Below are 19,552 nucleotides of genomic sequence, written 5' to 3'. Positions count from 1 at the left end.
TTAATTGACCCCTGGTCTAGGAATAAGTACAAATGAGAATATGATTAGAAACCTCTCCTTGAGTCTTGGAGACACTTCAGATTCCATTGCCAAGACACTAACGACCCAGCAAAGATCCTTACACTCTCTAGCCAAAGTCATTCTTTTTTTTTTTTAATGTATATTTATTTTTGAGAGAGAGAGAGAGTGTGAGTGGGGGAAGTGTAGAAAGAGAGGGGGACAGAGAATCTGAAGCGGGCTCTACCCTGATAGCAGAGAGCCCCATGTGGGGCTCAAACTCATGAACCATGAGATCATGACCTGAGCTGAAGTCAGATGCTTAACCGACTAAACCACCCAGGCACCACTGGCCAAAGTTATTCTTGGTAACATAATTATCGTTCAGATGAGCAATAAGGTGTCTGTGCTGTGGCCAACAGCACCTGCAGTACCTAGATTAACATTTCTGGGGAAGCTGAAACTCAGTTACATATGGTCACTGGGCAAGCTACAAGCCTTGAAAGGGGGACTCCTTTTACAGGAGTCTCTCTTTGGTTTGGGTCTTGGGGACCAAGACTCCAAAGTGCACTCCAAACATTTTTGGAAATTATCCTTCTTACACTTATTATAAGAATCTCTGACACACTGTAGTCTCTTGGAGGCTTTAAATGCATGTTTGCAGTCACTAACCACCAAGCAAATGTCTCCCTGAAACTGGAATGTCAAAAAAGGAATGAAGAAAATGACTGACTAAAAAATTGTGAGCCTGAAGTCATGACCTGTGAATACCACAGTGATTCAGCAAAAAACAGGATCAAGGAAAGTTTTGAGAACTACAAATTGGTTGCTGCGAGTGGTGCTGGTGCCTTAAATCTTTACCACGTCTCTCAGGCTAAGTTCAATCAAAAGGGGGTAAATGTTAAAAAGAAACAATAGGCTCAAAATGGAGTCACTTATGTTAAGTCCCACCAAGACTTAATACCTAACCTAACTGCAGTTTTAGCCTCTTCTCCGGAGTGTAATTTTAAACCATTGAATCTGGAATTTCCTGATAGGCACTAGAGAGGTCATCTGTATGATAAGACCTCCTGCCATTCCCCCTAAAGGAAAGTGACCTAGTCTAAAACAATACTTTCTTTTCTTTTGCTAATAACTTCCTTGTCCCATCCCATTTCTGCCTATAAAAGGCTGCCTGAAGTTTTGTTCTTTAATAGTTGGTTAAGAGCATGCATTCAGGAGTCATATTCCTTTGTTCAACTCCTGTCTCCACCACTTACTACTGGCTCTGTTAGATTAGACAGTTAGGCTTCAACAGGATACCTGCAGGTCAGCAAAGAGGAAATCATGGTCATCTATCCACAAGGTCAGAGGTCTGTCCTCACAGCACTCCACAAGAAGCCAGATGGAACCAGAAAGGCCCAAGATGGCAGATGCCATGACAGAAAACGCCCAACCAGATTAGGAAGAAAATTAGGAGGAAGCAAAAATCCTGCTTCCCAGCTCCAAGTAATAAATATTTTGCCCCCTAGTTAACAACTGCTGATAAAAGATAGAAACCCAAACCCTGGGGGCGCAGTGCTCGCTCTCTTGAGCTGGCCTGCTCTCATATCTTGAGCGTGCTTTTCACTTTAATAAATTTTCCCATTTGTGTTATTCAACCGCTATGCTACTTGTCTGTCCTTGAATTCACTCTTGTGACAAGACCAAGAAGCTTTGGCACTTGTCTGGGTCTGGCTGGGTCAAGCCTCAACCCCCGCGATCTCCCCAGTTACCCGACAACAGTTCAGTGACCATGAACAAGTTATCTAATCTTGCCGTACTCAGTTTCCTCATCTGAGACATGGAGATAATAACAGTCTCTAGGGTTATGAGAATTAAATTTGTAAATGTACAAGGTACCAGAAGGATGCTAGCACAGCATAATCGCTCACAAATGTTAGATGCTATTGGTATGGCCCAGCACACACTGATCTAAGCTTCTCACACCTACACTGAATGCCTTTATCACATAATGCTTTGCAGTTTGTAACTTTGAACTCCCTATTATATTTTGCTAGTGAAATGATCCCTTCCCAAAGAGAAACCTTGTCTTATGCTTTATACCACAGCCTTCTGCTTGGCATAATGCTATGTGGACAAGAGTCATAGGTGACTGTACAGAAGAGAAGAGAATTCAGTGAGTGAAATGGAGTTGAAGGTTCATACTCACTGGCCCCATGCCATCTAACTTGAATTAAGTACAAGTTCTAAGAGTTATTTTTGAACTTGAAGGGACTTTAGAAATCATCTGCTTGGGATATAAAATCAATGCACAGAAATCCGTTGCATTCCTATACACGAACAATGAAGAAACAGAAAGAGAAATCAAGGAATTGACTCCATTTACAATGGTACCAAAAACCATAAAATACCTAGGAATAAATCTAAACAAAGAGGTGAAAAATCTATACATTGAAAACTATAGAAAGCTTATGAAAGAAATTGAAGAAGACACCAAAAAATGGAAAAATATTCCAAGCTCCTGGACAGGAAGAACAAATATTGTTAAAATGTCAATAATACCCAAAGCAATCTACATATTCAATGTGATCCCTATCAAAATAACACCAGCATTCTTCACAGAGCTAGAATAAACAATCCTAAATTTGTATGGAACCAGAAAAGACCCCAAATAGCCAAAGCAATCTTGAAAAAGAAAATCAAAGCAGGACGCATCACAATCTCAGACTTCGAGCTGTATTACAAAGCTGTAATCATCAAGACAGTTATGGTACTAGCACAAGAACACTCAGATCAATGTAACAGAATAGAGAATTCAGAAATGGACCCACAAACATATGGCCAACTCATCTTTGACAAAGCAGGAAAGAATATCCAGTGGAATAAAGACAGTCTCTTCAGCAAGTGTGCTGGGAAAACTGGACAGTAACATGCAGGAAAATGAACCTGGACCACTTTCTTACACCATACACAAAAATAAACTCAAAATGGATGAAAGACCTCAATGTAAGACATGAAGCCATCAAAATCCTCGAGGAGAAAGCAGGCAAAAACCTCTTTGACCTTGACCACACCAACTTCTTACTCAGCATGTCTCTGGAGGCAAGGGAAACAAAAGCAAACATGAACTATTGGGATCTCATCAAAATAAAAAGCTTCTGCACAACGAAGGAAACAATCAGCAAAACTAAAAGGCAACAGACAGAATGGGAGAAGATATTTGCAAACAACATATCAGATAAAGGGTTAGCATCCAAAATCTATAAAGAACTTACCAAACTCAACACCCAAAAAACCAATAATCCAGTGAAGAAATGGGCAAAAGACATGAATAGACACTTCTCCAAAGAAGACATCCAGATGGCCAACCGACACATGAAAAAAATGCTCAACATTACTCATCATCAGGGAAATACAAATCAAAACCACAATGAGATACCACCTGACGCCTGTCAGAATGGCTAACATTGACAACTCAGGCAACAACAGATGTTGGCGAGGATGTGGAGAAAGGATCTCTTTTGCATTGCTGGTGAGAATGCAAGCTGGTTCAGCCACTCTGGAAAACAGTATGGAAGTTCCTCAAAAAATTAAAAATAGAACTACCCTACGACCCAGCAATTGCACTACTAGGTATTTCTCCAAGGGATACAGGTGTGCTGTTTCAAAGGGACACATGCACCCCCATGTTTACAGCAGCACTATCAACAATAGCCAAAGTATGGAAAGAGCCCAAATGTCCATCGATGGATGAATGGAGAAAGAAGATGTGGTATATATATACAATGGGGTATTACTTGGCAATCAAGAAGAATGAATTCTTGCCATTTGCAACTCTGTGGATGGAACTAGAGGGTATCATCCTGAGTGAAATTAGTCAGAGAAAGACAAATTTCATATGACTTCACTCATATGAGGACTTTAAGATACAAAACGGATGAACATAAAGGAAGGGAAGCAAAAATAATATAAAAACAGGGAGGGGGACAAAACATAATAGACTCTTAAATATGGAGAACAGAGGGTTGCTAGAGGGGTTGTGGGGGGGGGCTAAATGGATAAGGGGCATTAAGGAATCTACTCCTGAAATCATTGTTGCACTATATGCTAACTAACTTAGATGTAAATTAAAAAAAAGAAAGAAAGCTTAAATCCCTTGTTCAAGGTCACAGAGGTAGTTAGAGAACATGTCAGAATATGAAACCAATCTGTCTAATCCTAACTACAGTGTTATTTCCTGAATAATTCTCATTTAATCAGAATAAAAGTGTTTCAACAACAACAACAAAACAAAAACGAAAACGAAATCATCTGCTTGGATCCCTCATTTTACAGAGATCAAGTGACTCACCCAAGGTCACACAGCCAGTTAGAGTCAGAGCTGGGAACGGAATCCCTTGGCATGCTTCCCACTGTGCACTAGAAAGGAAACCTGTGTCTGTTATTTCCAATACATAACCAAGGGCTGACCAAATGCGTGACTTAGAGGAAGTTTACAGGTGATGGTAACAGAGAAACTTAGCAGATGTGCACTCCCCGTGGAGAAGTGCATAGAAATAAAAAACCATTGTCATGTGATTCTGACCAGGTCATCTCTCAGACCTGGCAACCATAGGATTCTGAGGGACAGGGGTCATTCATGTTAACAATTCACATTACTGCCTTTCTGGCAATTCTAATTATACTAGGGAGAGCAAGCCCATGAGCACTTCTCTGAGTAACATGAAGAAAAGATCCCCCAGCTCTGCTCAGCTGAATCCTCAAGGCCACATCTTCAGGGGGGAACAGACCCTGGAAGAGGAGCTGGCAGAAGACAATGGAGCCAGCCTCCACCAGCCTTGCGAGGAAAACAAGCTGTGGTTACTAATCCGCTGGCAAACGGCCACAGCGAGCGCATTATGGTCAAGTTATAATAGTGAATGCAGCGCCCACGGGCCGGGCTCCATTCACACCCTCCGCAAGGAACGCACAGCAGAGAGAGATCCACGCAACCTCCCACCTTGCTAACACTTCAAGGTGCCCGCTGACACTAATGCCACTTGGATGATAAATCTGAACAAGCCTGAAGAAGCAGACTGCCTTCTTGAGACCAGAAGGGCTCTGGGAATTAGACTCAAGCCGCATTTACTTTTACTAAAAGCTGCACTGACTTGAGACACCCCTTCACCTCTGTGGGTTGAATCTATTCATTTATAAAATGTAGGGTCCCGGCCGAATCAGTGGTTCCCGAAGCTGATGGCACAGGCTTATCCCTTGGGAGGTTTTACACATTTCTTTCCCCGTCTCTCCATCTTATGCTTAAGGCCAGTCTCCTGCAATCAAATAATCAATCCCTCAATGAATTGATCTTCTTCTCTAGCCCTTGCTGACAGCTATCTTCTCCCCTTCCCATCAGCCCCCACTCACTCACCCTGGACCACCAGGTGTCCATAGGTGCTCTGTGATTATACACGGAATATACATTTATTCCACCAGTTCAAAAGCTGCCGTGGTCTGGACCGCTTCTGTTTTGTTTTCGCATATGCCTTCCTGACACAGTGGGCTGTCTTTATATATAAATTAGGCTACCGGTAACTCTGTCTGACATGCACTCTGCTCAGCCGAACACCCATTAGTCTCAAGCTGTGACACACTTGCCCTGGTCACCCCTCCTGCTTGAATACATATGGTTGTGGCTCCCTGCCCCTTCCCCCAGGACGGCCACCAGCTGATAGCATATCTTGTACCATTTCATGAGCCACCTATGTAAACAAATGTATGAGGGCATATTCTCTCATATCAGTTTTGGTTGGTACCTAGGATCCCACATCTTGCTTTGTCCCAGCTACCATGTCAAGTTCATAAAGTAAAGCAAGGTTCTAAGGGGCAAGTGTGAGCTTGTGCCATATGAGCTCTCCTTTGAGGCAAGCGAGGCATTGACGGAACCTGGCTACTAAGAGGTAGGGCGAGGTTGGGATTAAGGCATTATTCAGTAGGATCTGAAAGGCAGAATCCAGGGCAAAGTCAAGGTCAAGCCCAAAAGACAACCTGAACAAAGGGTGTCTGCACAGTCAAACAAGGAGAGGGAATAGAATCCCAAGGCCCCAGGACAGAAGGAATGTTTGGGAAGGTAGGATGATGGGAGGTGACAGCCAAGGTTCTGGGTAGATTCCCTAGGGCAGTGACTTTACCCCTGCCCACGTGCAGCCGGCTGCCATGGTAGGAGAGATTCCTGTGAAGGGAAGCAGAGCCCAGAACCTGGAGACAAAGCTCTAAAATCTGTTTAGCTGGTTTTTGTAATGTGCCATTCTATACAGTTATACACAAGCAAACATAAAAATTCCCATTTTAGGGGCACCTGGGTGGCTCTGTTGGTTCAGTTCAGGTCATGATCTCACAGTTCGTGGGTTTGTGCCCCGCATCGGGCAGCTTAGAGCCTGGAGCCTGCTTCGGATTCTGTGTCTCCCTCTCTCTCTGTCCCTCCCTCACTCACGCTCTGTCTCTCTCTCTCTCTCAAAAATAAAATAAACACTAAAAAAAATTCCCATTTTATAGCTTATCCCTTAGTCCTCTTTTCTTGCTTCCTCTTCCGACATACCTTTCAAAATGGTCTTATTTACATTTTGCGTATTTAAATATTTGTCAGAAGACGATGAGGCTATGTTAGCATTTTCATTTTTGCACATTAAATCTCGTATCTCACACACATACACATCTTTTTTTATGGTGGGTGTACATGTTTTTTAAAGCAGGGTTTTGTTTGTAAAATACAGGCAATCACCTAATGTTATCCTATAAATATGTCCCATTTTACAATAGTCTCCAAAATTATCATCACGTGCTGTGATATTCTTTAGTGTCTTTGGTTTGATGCATTAATTCGACTTTATTGTCCTCTTACTATATTTTAATGCTGTGCAATACATCTGGGATCACAGAACCCAACCTTCAGGAGGCTCAAGCAATGAAATGTTTTGGTGAATAATTCTTTTTAAACAAGAACAAGAAACATTTTTCTGCTTTATTTATAAATTAGCCTTCAAGCCTAGTTCACTTTTCCTTTTACACAAAGCTGTGTGATGCACGCCAACCCATTTCCCTGCCTAGTAGACTGGAGGTTCCTGGATCTTCAAGTATTCAGGACCCTGAGTCTGACTATCAGTAAGCACTCCACCGCATCACGGACATCTAGAGTTGGCACAAGACTGAGCTATATGCCCACAACAATTTAAAAAAAAAAAACACTCCTGAAACAACTGGCTGTTTTCCTGTGATTTACCTCTTTGGGTGCAGTCTTCTGAACAAAAATAGCTCATCTTTACTGATTCAAGCTTTACTTGCATGACTTCATTGTATCCTGACAGCCCCACATTGTGGCTGCTTCTATGATTGCCCTCCCCCACCCATGTCCTGACCGGAACAGAGCTGTTTTTCTGCAACGTGAACATTGTCAGGACATCTAGTACACCCGGGCAAGTCTTGTATCCTGCCACTGCCCCACCCCCGCCCCATCCATCCCTGGGGGGATGTTGGAAGGCCTGGCACCGGTACCACTGAGTCTGGGAAGAGAGAGCTGTACCTTTAGGGGTGGATAAGCAATTTACTTTTCATTCAGCTGTGTTTGGGGGCAGAAATCCACTTGAAGGCAAGTATTGGAGTTCGGCCGTTCCCACCGCACATGGGACCCAAACAGCACTCCTAGGTAAGTCCAAAAGCCAAAGGAGGGTGCCAGAATTTTCGTGAAACCTCATCATTTGTTCTGCTCCAAAAATAAGGCAAAATGAGCTTCAAAGGAAATTGAGTTTGAATTAAAAAGAAACGTGCACAGCCATATGAAAGCACTTGCTGCCTCTGAACTGTGTATTTGAACGTGGTTAAGACGGTCAATTTCACAACTATGTTTATTTGACCCACAGAAAATAAACCGAAGGGGGAAAAAAAGACATCTGGCTCAGTACACCACCACAATATGATTCACAATATTTACCAAAATCTGTGCCGATTCTTTCTCAACAGTGGGATTCTTCTGTTTATCGACACTTCTTAACATCCTTCTCTCCTTTTAAAATGTCCTCCAGACCACACTCCCTCGTGAGGCTGTAAAGGATTAGGTTGGCCGGGCGCCAGCTGTCTGCTTCTTCGGCCGCCCTCCCTTTGTGTTGTCGGTGGGTGGAGTGAGCCCCGTGAGAACACAGATGCCCTCCCCTCTCTCTGGAAGCTATTTATTGTTTTCATAGGAACCAGCCACCAAAGAGATCGCCTGTGCCCCACCCACTCCTCTGAACTTCAAGTTCTTGACTGGAAAATGCTAACATCCGACCAGACACACAGAAACGTCCTGAAAGACAATGCCTGGGCCCTGATTTTCTAGGAGGGTCAGGGTTTTTTTATGGTCAGATCAGCCCAGCTTGTTTTCACGGCTGTGACGATGTTAACAAGCCAGCTTTAATCTACAACATCTGCCTGTTCTTACCCAACATCGATTTATAATTTAAACCATCATCTGGGCCCCCTATCTTAAGTTGCTTATTTTCTTCCCAGGCTCACCACTGTGCCAAGATTCCCCCTGCTCTAAACTCTGAAAGTCTATTATGAAGAGACTGAAGGAATAAAATGTTTCCAGAGAAGATGGAAGTGGATTATTTGATTGCCCAATAGAGGATGATCAGATGATCCAAAATATTCTTATATTAACGTTTTTTATATTATCAATAGAATAAAAGCATTTTTTTTTTTAATTTGCAAAGAAACATTAGGTCCAAGAATGTCTGTAGACCTCAGTTTGTGGAGAATGGGCGAGGTGCACGGAGGAAGAGCGGGTACACCTGTGACTGGGAACTGACCTTGTCTTTCTCCCAAAGGCAGTGAGAAGTAATAACCCTCACACTGTAGTGCTCAGAACCCTCTGTACTTTGTCTATCGATTAGTGAAGGCTTTAGGTCAACAACTCGCCAGGCCCTTCCATTTCACTCTAAGTGCCTCAGCACAGCTGACAAGGCCCTCTGTGGGCCAACTCCTGCTTACCTTCCAGCATCATCTCTCCTTGGTCACCTTCTTTCTGCTCCCAGGCCTGGAGCCACCCTGTCTTCCCAACACCCTCAATGCCCCAGGCGCTATACTCTCTCAGCTCTAGGCGGCTCCCCCTACTGTTCTCTCCCGGAATTTTCTTACATTCTTTCCCATCCCCTTCTGCACCTGGTCAACTCTCAGGCTTCAGGTATTCCCTTGAGTTTTCTCCTCTCTGACCCTGTGCTTCCACTAAAAAGGCACTCACGCGGTGATGTATTAAAATTGCTTGCTTAGGTGCACCTGGATGGCTCAGTTGATTAAGCGTCCGACTTTGACTCAGGTCATGATCTCACGGTCCGTGAGTTCGAGCCCTGCATCGGGCTCTGTGCTGACAGCTGGGAGCCTGGAACCTGCTTCGGATTCTGTGTCTCCCTCTCTCTCTGCCCCTCCCCCATTCACACTGGTCTCTGTCTCTCAAAAAAGGAATAAATGTTAAAAAAAAAATTTTTATTTGCTTGTTTAATAGTGTCTTTCCCTAGGATTAAAAGCTCTACAGTGCAGACGTTGTGTCTATCCTGGTCATCATTGTATCTCCAGCATCTACCTAGCACAGGACCATGAACATCATAGATGCTAAAACAATAATAATAATAATAATAATAACAAATATATATTACATACATATAAATATATATTATAGAATAAATAATAAAAATAAATGATATTATTTATTATTATATATTATTATTGAGGGAAAAGAAGAACAAACAAAATTAAGGGAGGGTTGCCCTGGAAAGATGGACAAACAGTGGGAAAGCAGGAGGGGTGATGGGCAGAGGAATCACGAAACAGAACATTCCAGGGCACCTGGGTGACTTGGTAGGTTAACCCTCAGACTTCAGCTCAGGTCATGGTCTCGTGGTTCGTTAGTTCAAGCTCTGCGTCGGGCTCTGTGCTGACAGCTCAGAGCCTGCAGCCTACTTCAGATACTGTCTCCCTCTCTGCCCCTCCCCCACTCACACTGTCTCTCTCTCTCTCTCTCTCTCTCTCTCCCTCTCCCTCTCAAAAATAAATAGACATTAAAAACAAAAAATGAAATAGAACATTCAATAAGTAATAACAAATATACTCAGAAAAATATCCTTGCTGTTTCTGATCTCAAAAGAGTGGAGATCTATGTGATCTGGGATGGACTAAATCTGAAACTACAATCTGAATCCATTTCAGCACCTAAACATACCGAATCTTCAGCACATTACTGTTAGCCTCCGAAGGACCACCTAAGCCATTCAAGTGCCCAGTGCTCTGAGAAGACTCAGCCCGACCAGTGAATTTATCCCGGAGGGGCACAGGAACTAACAAATGCCCACCCCTTTTTTATCTGTGTGTTTTGGGAAACTGAATTCTAGACTGCTGAAAATAGAACTTGAAACTGACCACCGAGTAGTCTAAGAGAAGGAGAGAACTATCAGCACAAGGGTGCAATTATTTTACCCAACCGGTCCTCCTTTGAAAGGTTTCTTTTACTGGCGAAAGGATTAGAAGCGTAACACGGCTGAAACCTGCCATCTAGTGGGCCTTCTAATCACATGGGTTCCCCAACGCGAATGGAGCAGGCATAAGGGGAGACCCGGAAGAAACCCTAGACAGCATCATCTCGGGTCATCCCTGGCAGTGGTCAACGTCCACTTGCAGGATGAGGGGCCATTGAGGGGCTTCTTTCAAAGCAGCCCAGTGTAATGTTTTCCCTTTCTGATGTCCACAAAGCTAACCGAAATCGATGTGAAATTTCAATTAGTTTCAATTCAAAGCAGTCCTAGCAAGAAATCAGTGCCCCCTCTGGGAAAGCGTATAACATCTATTCCTGTGATGAGTCTTAACTTTAGAAATCGGATTTGTAAGTCAAGTACTCAAAAAGCTAAAGAAAAAAAAAGTCAACATCAAATCTCTCTTCCCTGAAGCCACTACCTCCAGGAGAACGAGAGTGCTCTTTGGTGTAAGTGTGTCCCATCAGACACACGTCAGAGCACCTGGGCAGAACCACAGCTCTGTGTTGGGGACCAAGAGGCCAGGGTCTAAGGCTCACACCGACCCTCACCTGCTGTCACTCCGGACCAGCCATCTACCTTCTAGGATGCTCAGTTTCTTCATTTGTTAAGAAGAAGGCACTGAAGCATAATGGCTACTAAGGTTACTAAGGTCCTTTCGTCTCTCAAGTTCCATGACCTTGTTCCTGGAGTCGCAGTTCTCATGAGTCCAGGGGCCTGACTTCTGACCCACTCTGTGCTCAGTGCCCAGCACCATACTCACACTCAGACACTGATGGAGGGTCTGTGTGTACTGGGCGCTGTGCTGGGTCCTAGGAAAACACTGATGAATAAACAGACACCATCTCTGCCAAGCCTTTAGCTGAGTGAGGGACATGAACACAACATAATGACTGAGGTGATTGTTCTGTTGCTGCTGAGGGCTTCAGAGAGGGTGTATAACTGGGCCTAGTGTAGGGCAGGGACTGAGAGGACCTGACAGGCCTGGGTCTGAAGATTGGACCGGAGGTCTTGGAATATGTGCATGACAGGCAGGAGGACCCAAATGGGCAAAGACCCAGGCAAGAAGAAAGAAGATTGGCATGCCTGGGCATCAGAAAGGGTCCAAAGAACCTGGAGTGTGAATAACAAGAGACTGAAGTAAAACGAAACAGAAGAGAAAGACAGAGGTCACCTTATGCATGGCCTTGTGGGCCATATCAGAAGTTTCAACTTAATTCTAAGAGCAACAGAATTGCTGTAATGAAAGGCTTAAAGCAGGAATGTGACAGAACCAGATGTGCTTTTTTGAAAGGTCTGACTGCTGGTGGAAGACTGAGGTCAGGTTCAAGATTGGGTACAGAAAAGCTAGGTTACAGGATTATGCCGTAGTCCATGCAAAGACTAGAGTCATTGCTGCCATGGTGGAAAGAAGAAATAACTAAAAGTTATCAAGAAATAACTAAATAGCAGCGTCATTGGGGCATCCAATAGTAGTTGATTGGATGTGGAAATAAAAGGGAAGTGTCCAAGGTGATTCCAGGCCTTTGATCAAGGGCAAGTGGGTAGAATTAGTGCCATTCACTGAACTGAAGGATACAGGAGGATGACCAGGTGTGGAGAAGGCTTATGAGCTCAGTTTTAGATGACTACGTTTAGAGAAAGGCTCAGGCACTTGAGCAGGCCGCTGGAGAGTCGTATCTGGTGCTCAGCAGAAACAGTTAGGTGTGCCATATGATCGAAGGAAGGCATTTGGCAGCATGTGATGAGAAGAGAAGAAGACACAGAACCAACATTTAATGTCTGGGGGAGTAGGTGAGCAGAGCTGGTAAAACAAACTTCAAGGAGGGGCCCGTGAGGCAGGAAGAAAACTGGCAGAAAATGGTGCTGTGGGAGCCAAGCGTGTTCCCTTCTGCTGAATGGACCGGTGGAGCAGGTCACACGAGGATTGACAAGAAAGCTCTGGATTTTGTGACCTTGACCTTGGTGATTAAATGTCTGTGGAGTAGTGGTGCAGGAGTCAGGTGGAGTAGGTGGAGGGTAAATAGGAGAGGACAGAGGAGACAATGAGTGAAGAGAGAGAGACTCCTCCAAGGAGCTTCACAAGACTGTGAAGGTGAGAGAGGAAGGTGGCTGGAAGGCACTTGGGGGCCAAGGCAGGATTTCTTAATATGGAGAAGGCTTATGGAGAGGACCCACGGAGAAGTGGAGCTTGAAGATGCCCAACAGAGAGGCAATAACTGATATCTCAAGGCACCTGAGAAAGCATGCAAGGGTGAGATCCGGGTACAGGCACAGTTTGGTCTCAGGAGGGAGGGAGAATCCTTCCTCCACTCTAACTGTAAGAAAAGAGAAGGAAGAGATGCGCTAAGATGAAGTCAAGGCAACTCAAAGGCTCCAATTTCTCAATAAATTGAGAATTTCATTAGCTCAAAGTGAGACAGATGGAAAAGATAAGGGTTTTAGGAAGAGAGTAAAAGTGAGCTCTCTGAGAAATCTCTCCAGCTTTGCCAGACACAAGTGATGTGACCACAATCTAATTGCACCCATCCGGCCGCTGCATGGGTTCCTCCAACAGCGCTCAGTGCCCAAGTGTGGGCAAGAAGAAGTGGGAGAACAGGTTCATTTGGGGTTGGAAATTTCCAAGAAGGAATGAAGGAAAAACAGAGGGCAACATAACTTACTTAGGATGGATTCAAAAGTTTGGTGGAGGGGTCCCTGGGGGGCTCCGTTGGTTGAGCGTCTGACCTCGGCTCGGGTCATGATCTCACAGTTTGTGAGTTTGAGCCCCGCGCTGGGCTCTGTGCTGACAGCTCAGGGCCTGGTGCCTGCTTCAGATTCTGTGTCTCCCTCTCTCTCTGCCTCTCCCCCTCTTGTGCTCTGTCTCTCTCTCTCTCTCAAAAATAAATAAAATGTGAAAAAATTTTAAAAAGTTTGGTAGAAACAACAAACTCTGGAGTCTAATGAGCACAGAAGGAGACAAGATGGATAAAGAGGGGACGTTGCTGGGGAGGGGGTGTCAGCTGACGTAATGGCTCCATGAGATGAAGTAACAAAAGGCTGAAATAGTGGGGATGGGTCCAAGGTGGCACGGGACCCTCGATATAAAATTCATCCATATTTTGTCGTTACCCTCCACCCCATATATACAGTGCACACGTCGGCACTAAGTGTATTTATCTTTGAATGTTGAATGAACAAATGCATGATGAAGAACTGGCTTCCGATATGATCACTAATCCCCTGGGGAAACCATCGACTGTTTCCTGAGTTTTGTTGTGTGCCAGGCACTGTTCAAGGTGCTAGGAATCTGACGATGAACCAAACAAACGTGGTATTTGCCAGCAAGGGGCTTAGATTTTCATGGGGGAAGATGGACACAGGCCCCAGATTACAAAGATTGATTAAGTGAAAAAGGAAAGATGTGTGCAGTCTTTTGTGGATCTTCTGTATTAAAAGTCATGTTAGCTGTGCATAGTTCCCTGATTTATCTGAGTCTTGGTCGCAATTAACTTTGCGAAAAGATCACTTGATTATTGTGCTTGAGAAATATACACTGCTTAGTAATGATTAGTTGCAATTCATTGAACATTTACTAGGGGCCAGGTTGCGCTTACAATAGATAATATAATCTCCATAATCCAGGTGAGGAAAGTGGGTTCTAGGCAAATTACTGAACAAAGATCACTTTGCTGGTTCAGGGCGCCTGGGTGGCTCAGTCAGTTGAACTTCTGAATCTTGATCTCATAGTTCGTGAGATCAAGTCCCAGTTGGGCTCTGTGCTGACAGCACAGAGCCTTCTTGGGATTCTCTCTCTCTCTCTCTCTCTCTCTCTCAAAATAAATAAACTTAAAAAAAAAGATCACTTTTCTGGTTATTAGTAAAGGCAAGATTCCAATCTAGCTGTGCCTCAGCCTGACTTCTCTGTTCTATAACCCATTCCCTCTTCTGGTCAGGAGATTAAATTTGGAGAAATGTGGTAGCATTGTGGACTTTTTTCCAGAAAGCTACCAAAATTCCTTAAAATGACCAGGCTTTGTTGGAGGCACATCTGGGGAGCTTCCAAACCCAAAGTTGTCAGAATACTGGAAAGAACTCATTCCACAGGAAAAGAAAACACAGGATGAATACTTCCCCTCTATCCAAAGGTACCACGTCCCGGGAAAGACGTCAAGAGTCAATTTGTTGAATCTCTGGTGTCAAATAAATCATGATTTTGTTGTTGTTGTTTGATATAGAGTCATGACTAGATGTTTTCCACATTTTTCACATTTTTTTAATAAAGTCCTTGGGGGCCTACATTTGTCTTTACTTTCTTATAAAGCCCTGACTGTGCTTTGAATGAATACACTTTAATGTTAAGAAGTCAAAATTGGCTTTTTCAGCTTTTTGATGTTTCTCTTCAATTCAGATTCATGTTCACTTTACTTGAAGTCCTCAGGATATTTTCAAACATATCGTGGCTAATACAACTTTGAAAATACTTCTAGAAAATACTAAATCTTCAGGGGCCAAATCATCTAGGTTTAAAACACTTAGTGTAAGTCCAAGATTAACTGTTCAGAATAATTTAAAATAGCTAAATTCTGGTGGTAAACAACATGTATTACATTTTTGTTTAATTTTCCCTTGGAAAATTAAGTCATTTAAAAGGTATATGGTTGCAAATCTGTCCAGATGTGTTCCAAGCAGGGGATGCACACACACAATTTAAGTGTGGACATGAAAACAGGAAAAACCATCTGAATTGTTTCACCCCCAGCTCTTCATCCAACCTAATAGCCCTCAAGAAAAACTGTACACTATTACATCCCATGAACCCAGAAGAGTATCTTCAGAATAAAATGTAGAAAAGTCTTAATACAAGAGGTTAGACAGCTGGGGAAATAGTAATTATATGTATTTTAATTTATTTATTCTGCAAGGTGTACGTGTGTAAGAAGGGGGAGAAGATTGGCTAGTCATTCAACAGCTAAATCAAAATGCCAAGGACTCAGTTAAGCCCCATGAAAAGTAGAGATAAAAAAAAAAAAGGGATTCATGGAGTGCCTAGGTGGTTCAGTTGTGTGCGTGGACTTTGGCTCAGGTCATGATCTCCCCGTTGGTGGGACTGAGTCCCATGTTGGGCTCTGTGCTGATAGTTCAGAGCCTGTTCTGCTTCAGATCCTGTGTCTCCCTCCCTCTCTGCCTGTCTCCCCCCAGCCCCCCACCCCCCACACCGCTCGAGCTCTCTCTTTCTCTCTCTCAAAAATAAACATTAAAAAAATTTTTTTTAATTAGAGAAAATTAAAAGACAACAAAAAAAAGGAGTCCTAAGTATGAACACTGCTCAAAAGAGGATGTACCCTCGGCCATGGGGAAGTGTACCCCTGGAGGCAGGACACAGACTTCCCAGACAAAGTGACAGCAAGGCTGAGGTCAGCCAGGTGCAGAGGGGGCCCCCGAGGGAGCCCAGGCCAGTGAAAGCAGCAATACTAATCTAGAGATTCCAAGTTCAAAGAGGTTCTCATCCCTCAGGGGGAGATGTTAGACTTGACCCCAGTGGAGACCCACCCGGTAAGCAGGGGAGTGACGTGATCAGGTCGCATTTTTAAGACCTCAATCCAGTGAGAAGGAGCCCGGGAGGACATCTGGGTGTGGTTCTTGTGGTTCAAGACCGGAGGTGAGGGGCAACACTGGCTGGGGCTGGGTCAGACTGAGAGGATGTGGGGGTTTGGGAGGAGCGGGGGCTGGGGGGAGGCCAGGACAATCCCCAGGCTAGTGTCTGAGCGGGGGTGAGCAGGTAGGGATGTCCTAGAGGGAGGGGAAGATGTGTGGGGGCGAGTTTGTGCTGAAAATGAGCCTGTCAGGAACACGAGGGGTTTCTGATGCCTGAGATGCTCATTTCTCCATTTGAGTCATCCCAAACAAGCGATATCCTGCCTTTCCCTTTCCTAAATCGTATGAAGAAAAGGCTGGAAAGAATCTTAGAAATCATGCAATCCCATCCCCTTTATTTTGCACATGAAGAAATGGAGATGCAGGGGTTTGGGGGGACCCCCCTCCCAAATATGCACCGGATCCCCAGCCCCGGAGGCCCCAGGCTCCTCCCAGGACTCACTGAATTGTGCATCGTGTTTTTGCTCTTTAACACTTTTCCTAAGCATCATCTTAACCACTTGTCTGGACAAGAAACCCAGGCTCCTGAAGGTTCTCATTCAAACATGAGAAATCTTTGGCCTCTCACCAACTGAAGAAGCCCTGGATATAAAACTCATATGCTCAGGAAAGTAAAAACAAACCAGAAGCAGTTGAAAAGTTCAAAACCAGTTTAGGTTGGCATCGCCTCAAGTTGCGCACAGGCATCTGCAATTAGGGCATTTCAGTTTTCACTATGATTACATAAAAATGACAGAAAGCAGTGACCGGGCTCGTTATTTTTACTATATGAATTCTTAAATATCTCTACGCATCACAGTTTCAATCACTGGTCACGTGGCTTCCTATGAAATTTCACTGTTTTAACTCACGTGGATAGGATCTGCAGTACTTTTTTAAAGATTTTTTTCGATTTTTATATATTTTGAAAAAGAGAGAGAAAGAAGGGGGGGCAGGGAGGAGCAGAGAGGAGAGAGAATCCCAAGCAGGTTCCAAGTTGCCAGCGCAGGGCCTGACGTGGGGCCTGATCTCATGAACCGTGAGATCAAGACCTGAGCAGAAATTAAGAGTTCCCTGCTTAGCTGACTGAGTCACCTTGGGGCCTTGGATTTGCAATAATTTTTAAAAACTGGACAAAGAAATAAAATCTACAGCGTTTGCTTATTGAGCTTTCATTTTTTTATAAGCTATTAGGGTGAAACCGTGTATGTCAGAAACAATGCCGCGCTTAACAAAGGAAGGACCCTTGACCCAACGCAAGTAAAACAATAAATAAATAAATGCTCACCTGAGACGGGAGTCCTTAAAGGTGTCGAGATAGGGAGGATAACTCCATCCAATTTTGTTCCCTTTACACCGAAGCTCGAGGGTTTGCCCTGCTGTCAGACTCAGGGTGGCTGCAGGTTTCTGGAAGCGGCCTTTATCCAGCATCTGGATCATTATCGACTGCGTCTTTGGTGTGCCGTCAGCTGCGTCCCTGTCCTTTATTTTAGGAATTCTGGGTTTCACCTTCTTGTTGGTGGGCTTGATTCTGTTCTCTCCCGGCTCCTTTGGACGCTTGTTCTTCGGAGGCTGTTGGCCAGTGACTAGTACAAACGTGAGGAAAGAACAACGCACTCAAACCCGAAGGATTCAACACCTACAATGGGTAACTTTGGGGCACCATTCTCCTTCATCAAAATAATTTTCAGGAATGGCCATTATCTCAGTTCACTCTTTAGTTGCAAAACAATGAGTAACTGAAAGGGAACGTATGTTAGCTTCAGAGATTTTATTCAAGGCGCGCCTCGGTGGCTCAGTCAGTTAGGCGTCCAGTTTCGGCTCAGGTCATGATCTCACGGTTGGCAAGTTTGAGCCCCACGTCGGCTGTGTGCTGACAAGTTCAGAGCCTGGAGCCTGCTTTGGATTCTGTGTCTCCCTCTCTTTCTGCCCCCACCCCACTCACGCTCTCTCTCTCAAAAATAAATAAAGAGTAAAAAAAAATAAATAAAAGATTTTGTTCAAATTCGGTGAAATATTGCACTTGTGAACTAAAATTTGCACTTACCAAACAAAAAGACCATTGCCTGTAGTTCACGCTGTGTCACAGTCTCTAAGGGGCCACAGAGAATTGCAGCATCAGAGTCACTTGATTTAAGGGCTGTTTCCGGTCCTTGGGGTCTCAGGGTGACCTTTGTTCATTCTGAATTTACTGTTTATTTTTTTTTTTAAGTTTATTTATTTTGAGAGAGCGAGAGTGTGAGAGCAGGGGAGGGGCAGAGAGAGAGGAAGAGAGAGAGAATCCCAAGCAGGCTCCACACTGTCAGTGCAGAGCCTGATATGGGGCTCAAACTGGCAAACTGTGAGATCATGATCTGAGCCTTAATCAAGAGTCAGATGCTTAACTGAGCCACCCAGGGGCCCCTGAATTTGCTGTTCAAATGCAGAAATATGTACCCTTCAGGGAGTACAGACACACTGAGTGGAAGCACACTCAGATTTCAAGCCACTACGAACTTTCTCTCAACTGAGCGTGCATAGTGCAGTCTGTGTGTATCAGGGTAGACGGTGTCCACACAGCGTGCAAAGTTGAGGAAGAAATAAGCACTACACCTGTGCTCATTTAAAGCTTCCATAGGAGCTCTTAAGAGCTCAAGGGTAACTGTAGCATTGGTTTAGAACTCAGTCAACAAATATTTCGGGGAGGGAGGATTATTTTATCACCAGCATTGTTGATAATTGCAGGCCAAAGGTGATAATAAAAAGCTGACCTACTGTGAGTCCATTTTAGTCCTGTTTTTCCTTTCTCTACAGAAAATTCACCCCTTCCTGCCTGCACCCTTGGAAGACTGCTCCCCCTCGCCTGCCCTTGAGATGCCTCCGGGCCCCAGAAACCCCCCATGTCCCACATGCCTGCCCAGCCGTGCACCTGTGTGCACCCAGCAAGGACGAGAAGACTGTGCCGTTTCAGTTTGTCTATCTGCATGAGCTCAAAGGCAACCTCACTATATGCCCACAAAATTGCAAAATGTCCTGGGTCCTGAGAAGTCATTTAGGTAAAATTCCTTTGTTATAGATTTAAAAATTTAAGAAGACCCTTAAACGTTAAGTAAGTTGTACACAGCTGGTTAGTGGCAGAATGTGAGTAGAATTCACGTCTTCTGACTCATTCCAAGGGCGTGTTTCACTGTGTGGACATAAATATCCTGCACATATTTTGAATAAATGACTCCAAAAATCTCGGCCGAGTGAGGAAGTTGCAGGGCATTTGTATAAAATGGGGAAAAGTGATTAATCAGGAGAAAAATCTTCCCTTTCTTGATGGATGCATTTATTTATCTAATATTACCCTGGCATACGTACTTAAGACTTGGGGTGGTCAAGGGCGCCTGGATGGCTCAGTCGGTTAAGCATCCCACTTCAGCTCAGGTCATGATCCTGCC

At 44.2% G+C, this 19,552-nt stretch overlaps 1 protein-coding gene across 1 annotated transcript in view; it reads right to left on the bottom strand.

Annotated features, from left to right (window-relative positions):
• PDGFRL (platelet derived growth factor receptor like) overlaps positions 1-19,552 on the bottom strand; it is a 70,262-nt gene that overhangs the window by 32,673 nt on the left and 18,037 nt on the right. The window contains exon 3 of the mRNA XM_047092335.1: positions 17,419-17,716. Within this exon, the coding sequence (XP_046948291.1) occupies positions 17,419-17,716 (298 nt within the window). The remainder of the gene's footprint in view (positions 1-17,418; positions 17,717-19,552) is intronic.

Source organism: Lynx rufus, unplaced genomic scaffold (genome assembly GCF_022079265.1).
Source record: "Lynx rufus isolate CCGP_SWC_20201006 ecotype Redwood Valley unplaced genomic scaffold, mLynRuf1.p SCAF_3, whole genome shotgun sequence".
Lineage (NCBI taxonomy): Eukaryota > Metazoa > Chordata > Mammalia > Carnivora > Felidae > Lynx > Lynx rufus.
This window is presented reverse-complemented; position numbering and strand designations above follow the sequence as displayed.